Genomic DNA, 22,200 nt, shown 5'->3' with positions numbered 1-22,200 from the left:
AAACGTCAGATGATCGACCGATTAATCGGTTGATTTGTAGTGGTCGATGATGGCACGCGGTCGCGTCGTGAATGAGCGGCGTGACTTTTTAAGGCGGTCATTCAAATTTATTGGAGGGGAAACAGTCACTGTTGCATCAATAACTTGTTGATTAATCAGGTCAGTCGATCATTCAAATATGATTCGGCCGATTGAGCCATCCGGTTGACCATATATGTCGGAGCATCTCTCCTTGAATTGGTAGGTGATGCGGACAGACGAGGTGACTTGTTATTGTGGACATCCAATGTCATCAGAGGTAAAATGTGCACTCGCATGGGCTATCGTCTGTGTAGTACAACTGGTGTCACAATTTGGCTTCGTGATAAGGGTCCGTGCAGTTTTGGTGTAAGCCGGTCACATTGTTGGTGCATTGTACGATACTAAATTTTTCCATCCCAAGAATAATCAGGCCGTCACTCCTTTGTTGCATCATCATTATCAACAGTACAACATCAATGCCCAATACTGATGCTTCGCTGCCATACAACCGTCCTAATGGTGAATGGCTCAAGCCAAACCGGCACAGTAACAGCTAGATGTGGTTAGGCCTGTACCTGACGGCAACACGTGAGTCGACGTTATAAAATGCGTCCCATCGTCTGCTCACACACCAGCAGTCCGCATTGCAATGACGTTGTGGATGGTTGGTCAAAGCGTACCAATGCATCTCGCTCTGTAGAATACGGATCCTTGAGGTGTGTGTCTGATGTGACAACGGCAATTAGGGCAGTAAACAGTTTCCGTTAAGGAGTGTTGAAATTCAGGTAACAATTAGAACAAATTCGAGCTTGGAAATTCCAATCGGTTTGTCAGATGAACTACGACTTCGAGCTTTTTCACATTCAATGTAGCTCTGAGAAACGTAGGCGAATCCATTGTGGAATTGATGAGTTCCTGCTTATTGTCACTGAATCCATCTTGTGTACAATCGAACATCCATTCGAAGACTTTGAGTTCATTACTTTTAGGACTTTGTTGCAGTAGACTTCTCATCGAGTGGATAATTCGAAAACAGTGACTGTTCACAATCAATAAACAAAATGCACATCACTCATCCTGGATGGATAACTAACCACCTACCTCCTGTCTACTATGTGGGTGTCTGAAGTATTTTGAAAGAAGACCATCTTGCTGCACACGCCTATTGAGTACCATCGTTTCGTGTTTCACTGCCTATTGGTACATACACTGCACTACTCCTACTTTTTTTGGAGAGTTCGAATTTTTCACCTAGTTATTCTGCTCTGGGAACCTTACACTCTGTAGTACAGCAGGACTGATGCGCGCGTTTTCTGATGGGCATTCTCACGCTGAACAAATATTCTGATGGATGTTAATTTGGGATTCTCGAGTTATTAATCTAACAGGAGAGCTCAGATAAAACTGTGTCCATCCGAGGGTGGTTCAAACTCTGATTATTCTGATAAGTGAAGATCTCCACCTCCCAGTTTGACTTCGCTTGCTACAGCTTATCGGTTGAAACCTGCTAATCTATGCTTTCAATGGGCAGTGACATCCCGGCGACGTCTGATGTCACCAGGTGAAAATAGCGATTACCGCAATTCCGCTGAAATGCGTTTAATTCAGAGATTAAGCATTATTTGTTTTAATTAGATCGGCAGGGAAGCATCAGTGTTGTTGATGGTGATGATGACGACGATCGAGATAGACCGAGCACCGCAGTGTCGTGCTTTGAAAGAGGGCCATAGCTATTTACCAAGTCGTTGGGTGTATTGCATTCAAAATTCGAGGACTGGTTACACTGTTGAACCAGACTCTACGAAAATGTGCATGATTTCCATACGTCCGACGGACAACAAGATTCATGCCGCTTCCAAAATGCACCATGACGCATCACAATTTCGCATTACTTTGTCTAGTATACGACATTCACTTTCGGGTTCGCTGAGAATACCTGCGGTTACTTAACATTCACATGGCTTTCGACAAGCTTTTCTATTCAATACGACGAACTCCATCCCCAATGCAGTTTAAGTCACTCGTTTTCAATCCAATCCGATTTTTAACTTCCAGGAAAAACGTGTTCATGCACTGGAACAGCAACAGAAGCAAGCTCGCCAGTCGAACAGCGAATCCCGTTCCGCATTTTTGGACTCATCGGTTGAGTACTCTTCTGTCTCGTCTCAACGTCATCGTCGCCGTTCGCCTAAGAAGCCGGTGGTACGCCAGAAGCCTGTCAGGTCCCGAACGTCTCCGTGCGTAACATTGTTTTTACAATATTGAGCCCTTGCTTCGAAGATGCTATTCCGCTATACATGTATCTGTAGAGAGAGCGAAAAGTAGAGTCGAGTAAGGAGTGTTGTCTTGGTACTTCGGAACACCTCTGATTTTATATGGCGGGTTGCTTACTTGTCGACAAGTTCGCCCACTTTCTATATGTTTTGTGCTCCTGTTCCCGATTATTAGCAACACCAGACAATTGCTCACCGGCACAACTCCGAGCTAAAAGCTGTGCATGACATAAACCGTCAGAATGTTGGAAAAAAATACAGAAAAACAGGTAGTTGCTAATGCTAACAGTCTAAGGGAAAGTGAAGATGACATCAATCTAATCAGATGCGGAGCCACACTTTGAAATGAGGAGCACTTGAGGTCTTTTCCAGGGTGATGCGGTATGTTTGAAGAGTGACAGATCGGGGGGAGGCGATCTACAAAAAAGACGGTTTCTGGAACACAGATTCGGAACAAAGTAAGCTGGTGTCGTCCATATCGAGAAGTTTGGAGGTAAGAAAACTAATTGCTCAGCCGTGGCACCCTTTTGGTGCCTAGCTACCATACCGTCTGAAGGGACCACTAGGGCTGAAGTACTGTTAGGTTACTCAAGCCTAGACAGGAGGAATCGAAATTCTGAGGTTGATTTTGAACCACGGACCTTTCGGTCAGTAAGTTTGCGCCTTAAGCACGGAAACATTTCGGTTTACAGTTGTTTACGTCTATTGCCTCTGCGGAGCTGGATGACGATAGTTCAAAACATGTGGGACCTGCTGAATAAAACTTACTGATGAGACGAACGCGCATGGTTAATCTACACTCTTGCGTGCGCCAAACTCTCAATACTCAATTGCTGACGTTTTTGTTATCAACCCGATTACCCTATCTCTTTTGAATCACTTGGCTCGCTTATAGTGACCCAGTGTTTGCTAAATGTATCTTCGCATTGTAGTTGTTAAGGCCTTTTCTACCTCAACTTTCCCTGTTCTCTCTTTTCACTTTTAGGAGCATCAAACCCGCCAAACGCAAACGCCGGCACAGTGTGATTCCATCGGCTCTGCGAATTAAAAGAAGTAGCCTTCCAGGTGAGCAACGTGACGCGATCTTTGAATGTCTCCACGCTTGATTTCAAATACATAGTGATATTCCAGCTGTGGCATCTGTTTTGCTCATTGTTGTGGTGCAACTTATAGATTGGTTTAGCTGAAAGAATAGAGACAGTCTGGGTACCACCTGTACTCAAAATGACCTATCCAGGCTGATGAAGTTTTTTTTTGTCAGAATGGCTGTTTGTAGCGTGTGAAGCCCGATTAGAAGCTATGCTTCACACAAGAAGTAGTTGGCTTCATGGGGACGTCGCTTAGTGTATTGTGAAGTATTGATGGTCTGATTCAATCCTGTATAGTTTACCTGTTTCGATAGGAAAGAACAACCTTTGCTCGAAGGACAATAACGCGTCACTCTGCGCTTTTTGGTTGTTCGTTTTCTCATCGGCTCCGTTCTTGTGGCTCTACTTGAACAGTGTTGAGTGAGAAATACACTCATTTGCAGATCGATTTGGTTTTCACGAGAGGCTCAACTGAATCTCTCGTTTGTGATACTCTACAACTGAATGTGCTGCACACAGGCCGCCTCATGTTTCAGTTGGCACGATATTCGAGATATCGCAGTATATTTTCATAAAGAAAACCACTCATAAGGTTGCTGTCGATGAGTTTTTAGCAACACACTGTATAGCACTAACTTTTCTCTTGGTAAATTGCACCAGCTTGATTGTGTCTAATCATCATTTTTCGGTATTCCATCTGCTTTTTTCAGCACAATGAACTTCGTTCCTCAAGACAACTGAGAGTTTCCATTTGCTACCATAAACCTGCATTTCGTGCATTTACCCACTGTGACTGTTTCCATTTTTTATTGCTATTATATTTTTTCATCGATTAACTTAGTGTTCTGTTGCTTCCTTCTGGTTGAGCGTCTGGCGGACTTAGCTGAGCTGTGCTGCCTTGTTTGCATCGGTTGTGTTCGACACTGCTCCGTCCATTGCAACCGGTAATGTGCTTGCTACTTGCTTTTCGTTACGTCCACTCTTTACCTTTGTCATGTTAAGACACCCTGATGTTTATCATATCATCACGCCCTTAGAATTCCTGGATCAGAGTTACCGAATACGACCCAATTAGAGGTTAAGATCTTTTAAAGGATTTTCAACCTGAGGCATAAAACCGAGGTCCTTATATATCACCCCAGAGTAGCTCTCTTTTTACGCAGATTCATTCCTGTAATTCTGTCGAGTTTTCTTGTCAAGGCGTCATAGGAATGTTGTCACAACACTATGAAGGAGTCGAGACATGCAGTTGAGGTCCAACCCAACCTTGCTATAAAGGTTTTTACCAGGAAGGTCAGATTCCTGAAATCAACTTCTGAACGCCCGGAACCTACTGCTCCACCAAAACCTCAACTGGAAAGCCGGCAAGCATCCAGGCCAATCAATCATTCGATCAATTCAGTAAAACCTGATGAGTGTTCTCTGCGCCACAGAAGCACGACCGAATGTGATCAGCATTCAGGCTTTTCACAGAGGCACGATCGATGTTGATGGGTGATCACTAACGCCTATCAGACAGCCTGGATCAATGTCAGAAAGTCCCCTTTAAATAGCGTGGGGCCGTTGTAACTTTTGCACTCGCACTCGCTCTCGCTCTCGCTCTCGCTCTCGCACTCGCACTCGCACTCGCACGCACTCACTCACTTGTTCGGAATATAGCTGTTGTGTTCCCTTCTGTGAGTCTTTTCTCTCCGACACTAGGCACTGGAGCGGGTCAGCAGCAGATACCACGGGCCGACGAAACAGCAGATATAACAGTTTTCTTATAAAACTAGAAGTGCCGATAACCCAGAGCGAAACACTCTTGTTAACATTTTCAGCCCATAAATAAACATACGTGTGCAGAGAATACAAACAGATCTCCCAGTGTAGAACAGATGAGAGGAGGGCCGTTTGAGGGTAATTAAACTGTCCATTAAAGCAGATTTTATCTAAAAAACAGCGTGGATGGCGAATTCCCTCTATCGAGAAAATGTGTTTTGACTTGTGCCACATTTATCGTGTATTTATCGTTAACCGGGTCATCTAACTGATAACCCCTTACACCCAATAGCCTGTGGTTGTCATTCACACATTATGACACATCATCAGTTGGAGTCTTGAAATTCTCAACCCTCTCAGTTGATTTGACAAGCCTGTCCGGTGAAGGGATTCTTGGCATGCAAGTCGATGGCTTGTGGACATTCAACTCATAAGTGGCAATTGTGTAGCTGTGTTACCCAGCGTGTACATATTCACTCTAATGGTGTGGATATCACCACTTATGCTGTCATTTCTTAGCCGAACTGCTTAGCTCACTTATTGTGCTCTGGACTCATCGAATGAGGCTCGTTGATGGCGACTTAATTCGACACGATGCTCAGATGTGTTTAATTATGCCCAAAGGTGCAGACACGTTATTCTTGATTGTCTGTCCTACGAACACAGGGCTTCCCACTCTCTCCTAAGACTTTCTTCCCTCATGGTTATATGGCAGTTTAAGCAATAATGTGTATTATCGGTATATTGCGATCGATGATGATTAATTCACTCTACAGCCGTCTAATATGAGTATGCAGCAGCAAGTTAATAATTTCTTTTTGAGGCTGCTTACCAGTGACAAAAGCCATACGTGTAAGCAACAATTGCCTCGACCAATATGTCTTGCTGTGTTTATGTCGTACAACTTAGTGAATGTCGAGTGCGCTAAAAGGTTTAAACTCTCGGTTTTCATTAATGAAATTTCTCTTTGAGGTTAATCACAGATCGTACCTTGATATCGTTGCGGGATCAAAAAATCCAATCCGGTTTCACAGAGTCAGATGTAATACCGAAAGATAACTTCTGTGGACCCGTGTAAATAAGCTGAGTCGCGTAAATTCAGCAGTAATAGCCCGGTGTAGTAACATTCGGGTGAGTTGGTTAAAACATCGTAAAATGGCTGAAGTATGGTGTTTGCATTCAGTGTAAGCTGCGCGATGACAAAGCACCATGAGACCCAGTGGTTTGTGACATCAGTTAGGGGTGGAAATATGGATCCATGTGTCCTGTTCATGTCTGCGAGTTTGATTCACCGACGTTTACCGGATTATGGATGAAAGCACTGATTAAGATGACAGATTTTGCTGCGACCGTGCGTCTCCGATCTGAAAGTGCCACCGTGTTACGGGATGTTAACAACCACGATTGTTGTTTCAGGTTAGCATGGAAAAGGAACAGCATTTTTTTAATTACGAAATTCCAAGAAGACTGGGATTACACGTACTCCTTAGTTAGGCGTAGTAGTCCAAGTTGTATAGCGGATAGTGTAATAGTAATACTATTCTAATAGTCCGGAAGTGGTTAGTTGGTATCGTACCTTAGTTAGGCGTAGTAGTCCAAGTTGTATAGCGGATAGTGTAATAGTAATACTATTCTAATAATAGTCCGGAAGTGGTTAGTTGGCAATCGTGTGCTGTGCTATCGTAGTCTTAACACAAAGAGCACGGGAAGGTTTATAAAGCTATTTTTAACAAAATAGTTTGTGAATTACTGGCCAACTGTTTCCTGAACCGTTATTTCGGCGAAGACTGCACTTGAACCGGTACACTACAGGTAAAGGTCCTTTTTAGTGCGCTTTTGACCATTTCAAAAAAATTCTCATTCAGGTACAAATTATGGTTCCTGAAAAACGATCGACAAAAAAAGCATGTCAAGCATGGCTTACTGTTTCATTTACTGGAAACGAATTAAGATGCTTACCTTTCTGAAGTTGTCTATCATTTCAACTCATAATGAATTTATCGTGCAATACGAACAGACAGGATGGAACCACATGAAATTCACCAGTATCACAAGGCATGTAATTCTGGACAAGCTTGTTTCAGCTCTACTCCCTCACCGTGACTGTCCAGGTAAGGCAACCCACTTTATACGGTCCGGGAATAGAAGTTGTTGATATTATCAGATAGGTTCAGTGTCATGTAGATTGGCATATGGGAAAGGTTTCTGTCAAAGCGCTGCGATATTTGAAATCAGATGCAATCATTCCGACGTCCCGTTTCTATGTTTAACTGTCTTCAAAGCTTTGTGCCGATTATGCCGGACGGATACCCAAACAGACCCACATAGATATTGTTGTACACAAGGGCTGTACAGGATTATCACCATTTAGTGCGACTACTGAAAAATGGGGAACTCGGTCATTGAACGCCTTATCGGATGTCAAGTGTGCAGTTACGCAGTCAAAGGCGGAAGAGCCACCGACTGCGTTATTGAGCCTTGTCTGTTAGCTTCATTCACCCGTGATTAGTCCCAGGGTCATCATCGAAAGCATGACGTCGGTGTTCAACACTGATGCTTCGCTGCCGCACAACCATGATTTATTTGAAAGCCTTATTGTAAAGAAAAGAATAAAGGTGGACGGGGGAGGGGCTTACCACAATCATTCCGAACTGTCTCCAGACATTCACTCAGGCAATCTGGATGGAAACTGACAACACGAACGCAATTGACATCAGTTAGCAGCCATATCTTGCAGTGTATCTAACTAGGCGCAGTGAGGTCTATGCGGTCCCAATCCTGAAAGTGAGTAGCACCGACAGCATCCAAATGTTTCGTAATCTCTTTGATACCCCTCTGCCAGCTCAAGGGCCACCTCTCCGCTTCTGCCACTCTGAGTTGGGTATGTTAAACGGCTCCAGATAAGTGGCAACTGGTGGCCAGAACAATTGTTGTTCGAGGTAGTCGGCTCAACGGTTGAGAGGTTCTTTTTTCAAGATGGTCACTCTATTCTGATCCTTGATGGTTTCGCCCACAAGTGTTTTCCGGGGACCGGTGGCGCAGAGCAACTGAATGTATCTTCGGGCATTACCGGCTTTCTGTGTCCACCAACCACACTTCACGGTCTGCTCTCACGCTCACTTTCACTTAAGTCTGATAACTCGTCGCATTGGACACAGCAACCGATGTTTTGCCGCCTTACAACCACAAGGTTTATTCGGTCATGCTTAAGTTCTTAAAACCAAAAGAAAATGAAAGAGTGAATGAGGGGGGATCTGGTGCTGGCTTATCGCAGGCATCCGAGGTTTCTACACCTCCAAGCGCTCAGGTAATCTGGAAGGATACCGCAAACACGAGCTCCATTGACCTCGAATGGCCGCCATCTCGTCTAATTTCTTTAGGCAAACGCATGGGGACCGCATCAACAACACTTTTACGCTCCACCAGATCACACTTTCTCCCGAGGTCCCCATCCAGGAGGACGGTAGTTGTTAACCCGACTGAGTTTACAGGTAAGGGCTCTCGTACCTCGTTACCATGTCATGCACCGTCCAGCTACCGATCGAAAACCAGGATAATTAGGACAGTTATTCTTCCTGTGCCTCCGCTTCTCAAAATTTTCAACTGGTGCGTTTTTCCATTGTGAACATTCCGAATTAACCATTACCAAAATAGCACGACCGTAACCACCTGAGTGTACCATAGACAGACGAAGGAAGGTGTACGGCCTAGGCGACCCTGAAGATTTGTTCCACCCGACCTCAACCTTCCTCTGGTTTCTTCGTCGTGGCGCTACTTTACATCTTGACCTACGTGAGACGTAGGGAGATACTTCTTCAAAGCAACTAACCCATATAAGAGAACGCTGTGAAAAATGCACTGAATGATGAACTCATTAGAGTCTCCTATTATTACCAATTTGCAGTTGAGCGTTTATTCGCACGTTTTCCTATTTTGTTGAAAATAGGTGTTTTTTGGTCAGCTCATCCGTGCTCCTTTGATTGGTCTAACTTGTGTGTGTGTGTGTGTGTATAGTTTGTATTTGTTCTTTCCCTTGATCCAATATCGAATTGGAATTACCCCCTGGCCAACCAGAGGTTCCTGGATGAAATTCATCCTTACTGAGTAGTTTTCAGGGGAAAATGAAAGTCACCTTGTCCATTACGTTCATTTATTTCTATTCTTTTCCACTTGCAGTAGAAGCGACCAAGACATAAACCCATGTCTGCTGCACCCGGGACTCGTGGCGCCGCCAAGGTACTTGATCTCAATTAGTACTTCATTTTCAGTCACTGATTTCTGCGTTGTTTTTGTCCGCCCGAAAGTCATGGCTTCCTACGTTCATTGCCTAGTTATGCCAGGCTTTCTTTCTTTTTGTGATTAGCTCTCAGTGCTCCCGCCTACGACGCTGAAATGCTTTGTGATTACACCACAATAAAATTTATCATGCAGCTGTCATCGGCTGCGCAACAGCTTTGAATGACGGTAGCATATCAAATCTGAGTTCCATTGATGGTAAAAATCTACGGCTACATCACCCCGAGCTGAAAGACCACCCCATCCTCAACAGTGGGTTGAATCAGGCCTCTAGTTAAAACAGTGCTAAAAACCCCTCCAGGTTAATTGTAACCTCTGCAAAAAGTGCACTCCCCCACATTGTGTTCAGAGCCATGAGAGCAGCTGTGCATTTTTGCTTATTCTCAAGGAATTTTATCCACACTGAGTTGCTTCTCATCAGAACACCATCAGAACATCAGTTGAACTAAACGACCCTACATGCTAATGTACACCAGTTTACGAAGCGCACTCATTTTCAACCTAACTTGGTGTTAACGGAGGACCCAATGAATCCCAGCTGAATCTGTTGTTTACGATATTCTCCAGCTGAATTGGCTACCCATGTTTCAGTTTGGATGATATTCGGGATACCACAGTAGATTTTCTCAACGGATTCTCTTGTTAAAACTACGCTAGTTTGCAAATTAGTGTATCTCGCGAATTGCGCACACCCTGAGTTCGAGTAGAATTTAAGCTCGGCGGACTGCACCCATCTTATGAGCTCCAAAGAGGGTGAGGTCTTATGAGTAGTGTCTTCCGTCAAGGGAACACCAGTTTATATTTTGATATCAGGTTTTCCTCGTCATCCTCACATTCACGCCCCGTTGTTCTTCATAGTACCAGGGTTAAACCTTAAATATTGACTACTAGTGTGCATCAGATTTACCACACTATCTTAAAGGAGAGTCTCAACATTTGAACATGTTTCACGGTACATGCTCGTATTTTAATGCTTTAAAGCTCTTAAGAATTACTCCAAACAGTTTTTCTGCCGAATCGCTTCCCCACACCATCGTTCCGCAAATGAACCGAAAACTAATAAACTCGGCGAAATACACTCATTTGCATTCAAAGTTGATTTTGCGAGGCTCACCTGGAACCCAGCTAAATCTCTCGTTTATGATGTCTTCAAGCAACTGAGTGTGCTGCACCGTGGCGCCTCATGTTTCAGTTAGTGCTATATTCGAAATGTCGCAATACATCCATAGACGTAATACACTCCCAAGGTTGCTGAAAATTCTTCGACAGCCCAAGACCGGCTTCGCCCTGCTTGGGGCTCATTAGGTGGGAGCGGTCCCGGAGTTTCCTTCCACCTTATGTTCTATTTGAACCCAAATTGCACGAACTTGTCGAAATGCATTCACTGCGCCTACCTGATGAGCCCCAAGAAGGGCGAAACCGGTCGTGGGCTGTTGAAGAATTTTCAGCGACCCTATGGATAGTGTATTACGTCTATAGATCAATCGCGATACCTCGAATATCGTACCAAATGGAACATGAGGTGGCCTGGTGCAGCACATTCAGTTGCTTGAAAACACCATAAACGAGAGATCCAGCTGGGTTCCAGGCAAGTCTCTCGTAAGAATAAATTTGCTCGTAAATGAATGTGTTTCGCTAATTTTGTGCAATTTTGGGTTCAAGTGGAACTTAAGGTTGGTGGGAACTCAGGGGCTACACCTGATAAAACGAGATATCCAGCTGGGTTCCAGGCAAGTCTCTCGTAAGAATAAATTTGCTCGTAAATGAATGTGTTTCGCTAATTTTGTGCAATTTTGGGTTCAAGTGGAACTTAAGGTTGGTGGGAACTCAGGGGCTACGCCCACCTGATAAGCTCCAAAAAGGGCGAAACCGATCGTCAGATGTCGAAAATTTTTCAGCAACCTCACGAGTAGCATATTAAGGGGATACTAATAAAGTTTGCGATTTTCAGTTTCACGGTTCATTTGTGGCATCTGGTGACACTGTGGTCTTTTGCTTGACAAATGCTTTAACAATCATCCATCCAATCCCAGTCCGCTCGAAACCAGGGACTCTCGCCTCTAATTCGCTTTGCAGAATGTGCAGCTCGCTCATATTTTTGTGGTTAGGTAATTTACTGCTGAACTGTTTAAGATATCAGTATCCCCAAGACTATTTAATTTTCAAAGTATTGCCAAGCCTTTTCCGCCATGTTACGCCTCAATCCAGGAAGAATGCGCTTCTTTTCTGTTGACCAGTTGAACTTTGTGTACGCTAACGAATTTATTGTTCCCAAAGGTCGCTCAAAATATACATAATCGACGGTGCTCCCGCTGTACTTCACCCTTGGTTGAGGCAGTAAAAGCCCTCCTTTGAAGATCTGGTCTTATCTCTTTGCGCTAGTAGTGGTCGGGCTCTCTTCATAGCTGGGGACTCGTGTGCTCGTTCTCGGGTGGCCTATAGTCGTTGATCGCACCCGTTTCCGATACATAAAATTAATCCGACTACGAGCAGCAGATTAGGTAGGAAAATACTGCACATGCCATCCCATCCTTGGATTTAAGACGCTAAGTTACGGGACCATGTACTTTCGAAGTCTCACCATGTGTACATTGCACGTGCCATAGATTATTAATGTCAGGAAGGTTAGATTCCTCAATATTATCCCAGAATACCCGAAACCTACTGAGACCCTTAAACTCCATTAAACGCCGATCAGACAGTCTTGGATGAAGGCCACACAGTGCGAGACAGTCTTGGATCAGGGTCAGACGGTGCCCCGTGAACATATAGCGCGAGTCCGTTGTACTTTTTGCAGGCATTCGCTTGTTCGAAATAAAGCTGTTGTGTTCCTTGTCGGCCAGTCTTTTTTCCGTCACTAGGCACTAGAGCAGGGATAGCAGTCAGATATAACATTCAACGGACATGGATCTGTCTGATGATCCATTTTCTGGTTGATCTATATTAGCATAGCTTGATTAGCAATGTGACAGGCGTTGCAAATGGTCTTTGTATGTCACACATGGAGTTTGATTATCGAATTCTACAACAGGTGTTCGATGATGCTCTTGAAATTCCAATGAATAACCAAACTGTTCGGTTTTGAACTCAAAACTCTTGATAGTTCTATATGACACCAGAACTATGTAACCGGGTGAAAACTTGAAGCTCTCAATAATTAGCGTACACATGGGGTTTACCGTAGTATGGGCACTGCAGTGAGGCCCTGCATCGATGTGCCATAGAAGTCGGTCAATGCACACTCTTCGCCTCGTTATTTTTTCTTGGAGGTCAGCACTTTTTTGACTGACTTGCTTGATAATGAACCTGCTAAAAGATGTTAGCCATGAACATTCGTTGCGCTCCGTTTAGAGGATGGATATGTTAGGACACACCAAATGTTTCACGTGGTGAACGCCGTCCTACTATTGTTGATTGCCCGACCAGGAATCCTGGCTGCCTGCAGCTATTTTTATAACTGTATTAGGGCATTGTTTGAAAGTGGGACGAATTTTTTCTAGTTCTTTAACCATGCTCTTCAGTGGGGAAAACTTATGTGCAGAGATTTATTTATACAGAGAGTTCGGTCTTCATAACTGAATAGAAAATATTCACCCTATGTGGAGCTGTTTGCGTCCTTTTTTTGTCACACCTAAACTCCTTGAACCTGTTGTATTCGTATCACACAGGGTGAATCCGCCCAAGCGAATTGTATCACAGATTGCTGCTGCAATACTGCATCTCTCGTCCAGCTGTCCCACTTCATCTCTGTGACAATTTTTCTCAGATCAGCAGCAAGCTTATCCTGTAGATAATTACGAAAGTTCGACAAGTCAGAGATTCCTCCACTGACTTCTCAGCTTTCATGCGGAATGAAAAGGATGTCGTTATATACCGCTCTACCTGGTGATTAGAGTCATAGGTGCTCCCCGAACGTGGGCTGCAAAGTTGAACAATCATCGTCCTAGACTGATGCCTCGCCACAACAAACCTCGAGGTCTAGATGTTGTTTCGTTACTGACTTCCGAATTATTTGGAATGGAGGAACAGGGGTTATTTACCACAACGCAGATTCGTTCTGATTGTAACTACTAATCCGTAAAAGGTCGGCACCGCTCCGTAAATCTAGGTTAGATGTGTCCTCCTTGTCACTGAGTAAAATCCATCGCAAACCCTGAACTTGTCATGTCCCTGTGGTCAGCTGGACAAAATTGTTATTGGTGAAATACACTCATTTGCATACGCATTTGGTTTTTAGGGAGACCCAACTCTCGTTTATGGTATTCTTCAACTGAATGTGCTGCACCAGGCCGCCTCATGTTTTGGTTAGATCGCAATATAATGTAGAAACGTAGCACAATACTCATACGGTTTCTGATAAATTTTCAACAGCTCACGACCTGTTTCGCCCTTCTTGGGGCTCAACAGGTAGACGCAATCCCTGAGTTTCCATCAACCTTATGTTCTACTTGAACCCAAACTACACGAAGTTAGTTAAATACACTCACTTTCGTACCTGTTTGTTTCTCACGGAAAACCCAACTGGATTTGAGAAGCAGAATTTCTACTATGAGATATGAAGGCCTAAAACAGTTCAATACTTTCTGTTCGACGAGTCGATCTTACGCTTTTGTAATACTAGAATGTTGAAAACAGCGTTTCACGGAATTTCGGATTTGGGACATATGTCTATGTCACTTAATTTCTCAATAGAGAGCTTCCAATTCGGTGTACTTTCGGTGAGTAATTTCGGAGCAGTCCCAGGAAACAAAAGTGCTCTGGATAGTGCCAGGTCACATAGACCCAGACAGGGTCGAGCTAGATACCTCGCCAATGACTGTAAGCTGTATACCCGGTTTTAAAGTGTTTGGTCACTCCTGTCTTTGGCAAAGGGGACCATTTTTGGAAAACACTTTAGGTCGTTCGAATCTGGGCTTTTCGTACACGCCGTTTTTTCAACAGCATTCCGTAAAAACGCCTTACTATTTGTTCACCCTAAAGCCCCCTTGTTTATTGGCGTTGCCCATGTGGTTTTCGCTCTGAACTCAATGGTTTTGCAATGGCGTCGCAAACCACCCACAGTCACCTATAACTCTTTACTCAACATTGCGTACAATAGTGATGAAATCATATTCGTTTCATTGTGTCTACTCAGTTGCGTAAATGTAAGTTTCCCTAGCTGGTGCCTGACACTCGCATCCTGGTTTGTTTCAATTGGCGAAGTTCCGCTCACCTCCAACAAGTTTGTCGCTTAGTAGCAGGCACATGTATATGATGGTTCCCTCAAGACGGTGAGCAGAATGTTGATCAACAATGCGTAGATCTGTGTAGTACTAGTGGCTTGATGTGTTTTCAAACTGCATGCGGATCGCATAATCTGGTGCGATTCTGTCCTGTCTTCGGGTACACCTTATCTTTCTGGCATTGTCAAGCGGACATTCGGACGTCCTTTATATTGTGTTTTGTAATGTTACCAGCCTTAATTTTATCACTTTGTCCTAAACCAATGGTTGTCATTTTGCTGGTTTTTATCGACTGTTGTTCCCAGTTTTGAGTTGGTACCTAGTATACCTAAAATTATCAGTTTCACAGTTCGCGTCATTCAAGCGGCCCACTATGATGGAACATTTTGTGATTCACCATCCCAGGTTTCTGGTCTGATTCGCTGATTTGTATCTCTTTTTCATTTTGTCTGTATGTTGTTTGTGTCACACTGAGATGTATTGTGTTGAATCCTGTTGTTTCTATTGCATTTATTGTATCACGTTGTACCACATTTTATCTGTAAATCGTGTGTGTCTGTAAATGACTCACTATAACACTGGACAGTTCGGCGTACTGAGCCCACATAATGGTAGAAATGAATCTGTCCAACCATCGTACGGATCCGACAATAATGACATTAACTAGCCTTCGTGTGTCTGTAGGGTGGCACGACTCCCCTGTATACTGTGGGTTTCCGCTGTTTGTGTTTTTCATCATCAGTTGAATATGCTCATGATTTTGTGATCGTCTTACAACGCTGATGCTCCGATCTTATTCCCTCCAGCTTATTCCGAGGTAAGGACGTCCAACTAGCTACATAATCGGCTCCTTGAAAATCGTGTGTACTATCACCCACCCTGCGTGGGGTTCCGTAGACTTTTTTCGCTTTGACATGCAAATCTGGAAACGGGTGCCAGTCCATTCTACTCATGAACAACTGTAAAACACCTATCATTGTCGTCATCATTATGCATAGCACGTAAAGTGCGTTGTGCGAGTGATTCTTCGGTCCACTTTCCGATCAGGGAGAACATTTTTTCACCTATGTGAAGAATGGGATCACCTCTGATTGACAGTCTACTCCAGCTTTCACTCTAATGACTGCTCATCAGATGGATTGAGCCGACCAGATGACTAGGGCTGGAAATACTAACAAAGTAATCTGTCTAAAACAAGCTAATTTTCATTTAGACGAATTGCTTGATAGCCCCGGAACACAGCGTCGGAAAACAAATGCACTGCAAGGTTCAGTGAAGAGCGAAGTCGACTATCCCTTTTTCTTGGCCTGAATTTTGTAGTTTGTGAGGACACTGATGAACAAGTGAAGTGTAAATGAGGTGGGCCACCTAGCTGGACCACTTGAGTTGGGTATTCACGATCGGCCCACATCATCCGTTGGATACTCAATCAATCCTTCGTGTAGGTGATACGGTAAGCCGGCTGAGTCGACTGCGCTGCTGATGGCAGGTGGTGACAAGCGCGCATATACGATTGGCAGTCGGTTTCTGGGATGCCGTTCTTCTAGTGGTTTTCATTCTTTGTTCTACTTTCCCTTCTGATTTATTGGAGTGTTCTAATTGGTTCCATTTCCTCGTACAGTTTCGAACTTGATAGATTTGGAGTTGATTGTCCTTGGGGTTTGCTGGTTCGAGTCGATTTTGATGTACTTTTGGTGTTTTTTCGGTGTCACTCAGTGAGCTTGGCGTACAGTTCGGAAGCCACGTAATTAGCAACCATTTGAAGGCGAATATTTCGGCACCGTGCCTGTACATGTTAATATGCGGGAATAAATGTCTAGATTTAAGTAGGATGTCCACTTAACCTTACTGGATTGATGTATTCGATCAAAGAAAGAGACATATTTTTTCATCTTGGTTTCGAAAACATGTGCCATGACTTTTAGGGCAGGGGTGAGCTTCCACGGGGAGTGCAACCCAGGTCAATGAAATGGTATTACAAGGCTTTGTCTACTCGGCCACCAAGGCTATACGACCCGAGTGGGGTTAAACTTTCTAACATGTCTTCTTGGTTAAAATTCCAGGAAGAAAGTGGAAATCCGTTGACTTTGACGATGCCAGCAAGGGAAAACCTCCTCTACGTTTTCCGATTTTTTTAAGCTGGTCCAACTGCTATGGACAGCCGAGAAATTTTGTGCTGAACACGGTAACGACAAGACTAATGCTTCTAACAAGCAACTGAGTGGAGTTAAATTGGCACATTCAATCATCTTTCTAAATATTCACGTTCGGATACTGTCAGAAATGGTATCTTATGGATTTGCAGTGCTACTCAGCCTAGTCCAACAACTTGATCCGCACTACAACCGGTTAGAAAGTTTCTTTTTTAAAAAGCAAATTTCTCCGCTTAGTTGTCTTAGGAGTCAGTACATTTTCCTTAGTCGTAGGATGGAAATTGTGCCTGGGTATATGGGAGCATCCGGACGATTAAACCAGAGGGACCTTGGGGTTCCCCAACCCTGGTTGCCTCTTTTCAAAGGGTTTTAGTGTAGTTCCAAATACCCATGTTCACTTCACTCTTTGCTGGATCGAACTTAAGTTGTCACTCCCTATTCTACATGCCTTTTTTCCTTTCTAAATTCAGGAGAAATCTGATGTATTGCTGTCCAAAAAGCTGGCGTGGGTTTTACGACATGGTGCTGTGAAAGTCGGGCTGAACTACATGCCAGGTAGCTGATCCCCCTCACTACCACTTCGTTCTCATCTATAGGGGGATTCCTTTATTTGGACGAACTACTTGGTTTGGCTAAATTCCGTGGTGTTACCGAAGCGGAAATCCGCCATGTTGTGGATAACAATGACAAGCGACGCTTTGAAATGTGCATGGACCCTGAAAGTGGACGAATGAAAATACGTGCGTTCCAGGGTCATAGTGTTCAAGTAAGCTTGACGTTTTCCGTCAGTTTAATGTTACACTGCCTGTACCTAATGGCCATCTCTACACATTGTCCCCCCACTCCGTTCGACCTCCCCTTAAATTTCGCTCATCTGTCCGATGCGCCGCAGTTTGGTTACTCTATCGGAGTAGCAATAGACACGAAGCTCTCTACTACCTTGGGACAAGTGGCATCTTCCGGTTCTTCTGTAGATCACGAGTTATAAATAATTTGAACTTTTCTCACTTTTGCTAATGTCAGTGACTGAACGTACAGAACAATCTGAAAGGCTAACTAAAACGGAAGAACTAGGTGTATAGATTGTTCGAAGAATGACTGTGAACGACTTTGTAGTTCGAGTTGAGGAGGACTGCTGAGTGCAATCTGCCTGAGCTATCACTTGGTTGAATGTTACTGACAGTGCCGTTTCGTCATCAGTCTTGATTGAGATCATTCTGGTGTTAGAAACTCATGGCTTCCATTGTGGAACTATGTGCTTTGCTTTTCTGTCAGTGGTACGTGCATACCAAAACCGCCTGCCATAAAGTGGGTTGTATTCGTTGCTTTTTGATCCGATCGTCTCACGTACCACAGCCAAGTGTACTTTTACTCCCCGTTTCTACTCCGGCCCACTGATCATAGAGCCTGAAAGTAACCAACAGGGAATGTATCAGCTTAATGTTTTTAGCCTTGCGGGATTCCACTGATACTCCCCAAACAAAGTAGAAGCATCCGCGTTGCGAACACACGTCCTGATCTCAGCTGTTCGATCGATTGCTTACTGGCGGAGGGAAGTAAAAATATTTCAGAATTGGTGAGGACAAGTATTACGTGATTCCAATATTGAATGAGCTGGAGAAGAATATATTTACATTTTAGGGGTGTCATTATCTCGTTCAGCGTTTCGAAACCGCTGCTACTTTCCGCTTAGGACTAGCGACATCTGACATCGGATGTCAGTTCATCGCTCACATCATCCGTATTTGTCTTCCACAATTTAGTGTGTCAGATCGATTGGAAGGAAGGATTCCCACTGGATTCAGCGAGTGAAAAAAAGCAAACGTTGATATTTGAAAACAGCCTCTACTTTGGGTGTAGATTGAACTGTAAGACACCCACTTGAAAATAATTTATTATGGGAAAAAGTTTTTCGTTACTGGTTTCACCAACTCTTAAACTGAATTCCAAATTTCCTCTCCCTGTGTACTTTGGGTCCCCAGGTCAATCTGAAGCTTATTCGTTTTATGTGGTTACCTTAGTTGCGTGTGTTTCGATATTGTTGGGACTGGAGCAATAAACCTTCGGGCAACATTTCTTAAGAAAATTCCGGCACTTCACAGTCCGGTGAGGTTTTTATAAACAGATTTGTGGCACTCAGTTTGTCCCTTTTTATGCTACCTCAGACCATCATGAGTTGTACTACCACAGCATACCTAATTAGTGTTGATCGACGTTGAAACAGGCGGATTTTATTTGATATGATTAGTGGTAAGTCATAAGTCGGGAAGTCTCGAACTCTCGCCTGGTGACTTACACGTTAATTACGTTTGGTCGTTAGCGCCCTTTGTACACGCGATGTGTCCGTGCTTTTTCTGTCCTGACTGTTGAAAATGTTCGTGGTCAGATGACTTTACCTCTACGAGTGATTGAGTATGAAGTGAATTTCTGTGGTATCATTAAGATGGACTGTAATGTTCAGCTTACTGAAAAGCATTCAAAATAACAAGACAGAGTAGCCGGTAAGCCAATCGATGTGAGGTGAACAGAACACAACTTATTTGAACAACATCCAAAGTTGTTGGACGACACAGAGTAGATTAGAAGTAGAAAATTCAGACTAGGAACAATATCCTCACCTTGCGCACTAATTTGGTTCTGACGGAAGACTCAACTGGATGTGCTGAACAAGGCCGCCTCACTTCCTACTGCGTACAATGTTCGAGATATCGCCATAAATTGTCTATAAGCAACTCACAAGTGTTCAGCAATCTTATGAGTAGTAGTAACATTTTCAATTTTTCTCGACACCTACGCCATGTTTCTCTTCCTTTCTTCAAGATTTCTCACCCCGCGCACACATTGATCACAATTCCTTCAGATTTCCCGACCGTCCTGCATGGCACTTATTTCCGAAACTGGGAGAAAATTCGTACCGAAGGACTGAAACGTATGGGTCGTACACACATTCACATGGCAGCAGGTGAACCAGGAGATCGTGGAGTGATCAGTGGTGTTCGCGCCAATGTAGAGGTGCTGATCTACATAGACCTTGCTCGAGCCATGGCTGACGGGTATAGGTTTTACATCACACCAAACCGCGTTATTCTAACAGAGGGAAACACGGACGGTTGTCTGCCACCAAAGTACTTTAAAGCCGCATATCAGCTACGCCCACGTACGTTATTAGCCTTCTGCCTTAATGACACGGTGCCTTTCAATTATCATAGACTGAAATGTCTGGTAATCTGTTGGAATATTGGTAGCTCGGGTGTATTGGTTGGTAATTGATCGGGTGGCTGTTGATCTGTTCGCCGAGCTTGGCAATTGATTTGCAAACGTTTCGTCACCATTCGAGGCGACATCTTCAGTGCGCTGTTGGTTGGGTAGTTCCTCTCTTTGTGCCCGCGTTTATATAGTCTATAATGAGCAGCCTTTGCGCTGTAACCTGGATTCTGATTGGCCCATTCTCGATCTGTATTGCGTCGTGGTCGGCTTCTCTGTTGGTTTGCGGCGTACCTCAATAGAACAGCAATCTACTAAAAATAGGAGGCACTCCGCAAACCAACAGAGAAGCCGACCACGATGCAATACAGATCAAGAACGGGTCAATCAGAATCCAGGTTACAGCGCAAAGGCTGCTCATTATAGACTGTATAAACGCAGGCACAAAGAGAGGAACTACCCAACCAACAGCGCACTGAAGATGTCTCCTCGAATGGTGACGAAACGTTTGCAAATCAATTGCCAAGCTCGGCGAACTGATCAACAGCCACCTGATCAATTACCAACTGAAATGTCTATTTAGAAAGCTTGGTGGTCGAAGTACGTCCAGTGATTTCCTTTTTGTTCGAAATTCATTATTTCCCCATCTGTGTTTTTTGTAACTTTTAAACTATAGACTGCAACGTACTCGTGTGCTGCAATAACCTACTCTAAGAATGGACTACTTTCCTTGTTGTATTGTTTGGCCGAATATGGCTGGTTACTGAGCATCGGCTGCGAATCTACCAATCAAATGCGATTCTCCCTGGTCTAATGATCCAGTTTCGGTTTTCGTGTCGTTCACCAAAATGATACTGTCCGTTGGTTCTGATGATCGGAACGGTTGTGACATCTTTCTCACTTTGGGAACTGCAGTCCCATAAGGTACTTTCGGCTCTGAGGTTGACTGCAACTCCCACACCATAGATACCGCGAATCATTGCATTGCATACCTGAACAGTGGAATGTGAAACATTAGAGCTGGTCCTAGGTGGTTTGATGCGCATGTCCGATTCGGTGTTGTTGTATGCGTGTTTGTGTAACGCAACGTGTATCGACAGAAAGAGAAACCAAAATCTCAGTAGGAGATACCTGTCGTCCACCTCGACAGAGAGTACAGATGGTGAAAGTTGTAAAGTGAATCAAACGTTTTAGATTCAGTAAGTCATTATTTTGGCTTATTTTACTGGACATCAGTTCAGACACGAAACGCTGCTTAGGAAACTGACAGGTTAATTGACCACAGTGGAAGTGTCGTTTGTAAGTGTCTCACTGGAGAGAGAGAGCTGCGACGGCGAATGGTATTTCCAGGCTGTCTAGACTGAGGACAGGGTACCGCACCATGAGACTGCTACGAGTCATCTCAGATGTTTCATGTATACAAGTTACTTCAAGGAGTCCATTAAACCCTATTATTCTCTTTCCAGGCACCCTCAAAACATCGTCTCTTATTTCTCATCCACAAACTCTAACTTTATTGAAACCAGCCCAGATCAGCCCTCTGTGAGAATTTTTCAGACCACAGCTTAGGTTTAGGTTGGGCTACCAGTTGACCTAGTGGAAAAATTCTCGTTTACTTGGAGAATAAAAAATATCTGTCTGATCATAGTCTTCGTGAAACCGGATTTTTCTTTTGAATGATAATAACAATAGTAATAATAATAATAATAGGCTTACCCGACCCAACGACTTTTCTGATTTCTTCACCACAGGTCGTGAACTGAGCCTGTCGTAGAACCGAATTCCCATCAGCTGACTCGAACTCATGTCTACACTGGTGTACACCAGCGCGCCACACTCCAATCTGCTCAATATTCTGCCGTTCCGCCTTCAGTAACCGCACCTCACTAACAGATTATTTTAATATTTTCCCTGACCCACATTTTATACATTATATATATATATATGTAATCAGTAAAATCACTATTTCGCCAACCTGGGTTCCATGCCAAGTAATAATCACATACTTCAAGATTGGGATGTAGCTTTGTCACTCATAGGGGAACTTCCAGGTCCCGACTATTCCTGTCTTTTGTTTAAACTGCAAACGTGCACCCCATCCTTCTTTATGCGTGAATAATGACAAAATCTATGAGGAGACGTCGTGTTTCCCAGTGGCAGCCTTTCTTGGAAGGTTATCTTG

The 22,200-nt window shown here is 43.8% G+C and overlaps 2 protein-coding genes across 2 annotated transcripts in view; both read left to right on the top strand.

Annotated features, from left to right (window-relative positions):
- T265_02151 (hypothetical protein) overlaps positions 1-7,652 on the top strand; it is a gene marked incomplete at both ends in the record, with an annotated part of 20,638 nt that extends 12,986 nt beyond the window's left edge. Inside the window, 3 exons of the mRNA XM_009166325.1 lie at positions 2,077-2,258; positions 3,280-3,359; positions 7,570-7,652. Of these exons, the coding sequence (XP_009164589.1) occupies positions 2,077-2,258; positions 3,280-3,359; positions 7,570-7,652 (345 nt within the window). The remainder of the gene's footprint in view (positions 1-2,076; positions 2,259-3,279; positions 3,360-7,569) is intronic.
- Positions 7,653-7,951: 299 nt separating this feature from the next.
- T265_02150 (hypothetical protein) lies at positions 7,952-21,832 on the top strand (the record flags this gene model as incomplete). The annotated part of the gene is given in 10 exon segments (XM_009166324.1): positions 7,952-7,958; positions 8,828-8,935; positions 10,594-10,670; positions 10,687-10,864; positions 10,962-11,116; positions 13,766-13,846; positions 17,285-17,369; positions 17,411-17,580; positions 19,635-19,971; positions 21,770-21,832. The coding sequence occupies 10 exon segments, from the start codon at positions 7,952-7,954 to the stop codon at positions 21,790-21,792; spliced, it is 1,221 nt and encodes a 406-aa protein (XP_009164588.1).
- Between the last annotated feature and the right edge of the window lie 368 nt (positions 21,833-22,200).

Source organism: Opisthorchis viverrini (genome assembly GCF_000715545.1).
Source record: "Opisthorchis viverrini unplaced genomic scaffold opera_v5_25, whole genome shotgun sequence".
NCBI classification, from domain to species: domain Eukaryota; kingdom Metazoa; phylum Platyhelminthes; class Trematoda; order Opisthorchiida; family Opisthorchiidae; genus Opisthorchis; species Opisthorchis viverrini.
The sequence above is the reverse complement of the archived record's forward strand: the minus strand, read 5'-3'. Positions and strand labels throughout refer to the sequence as shown.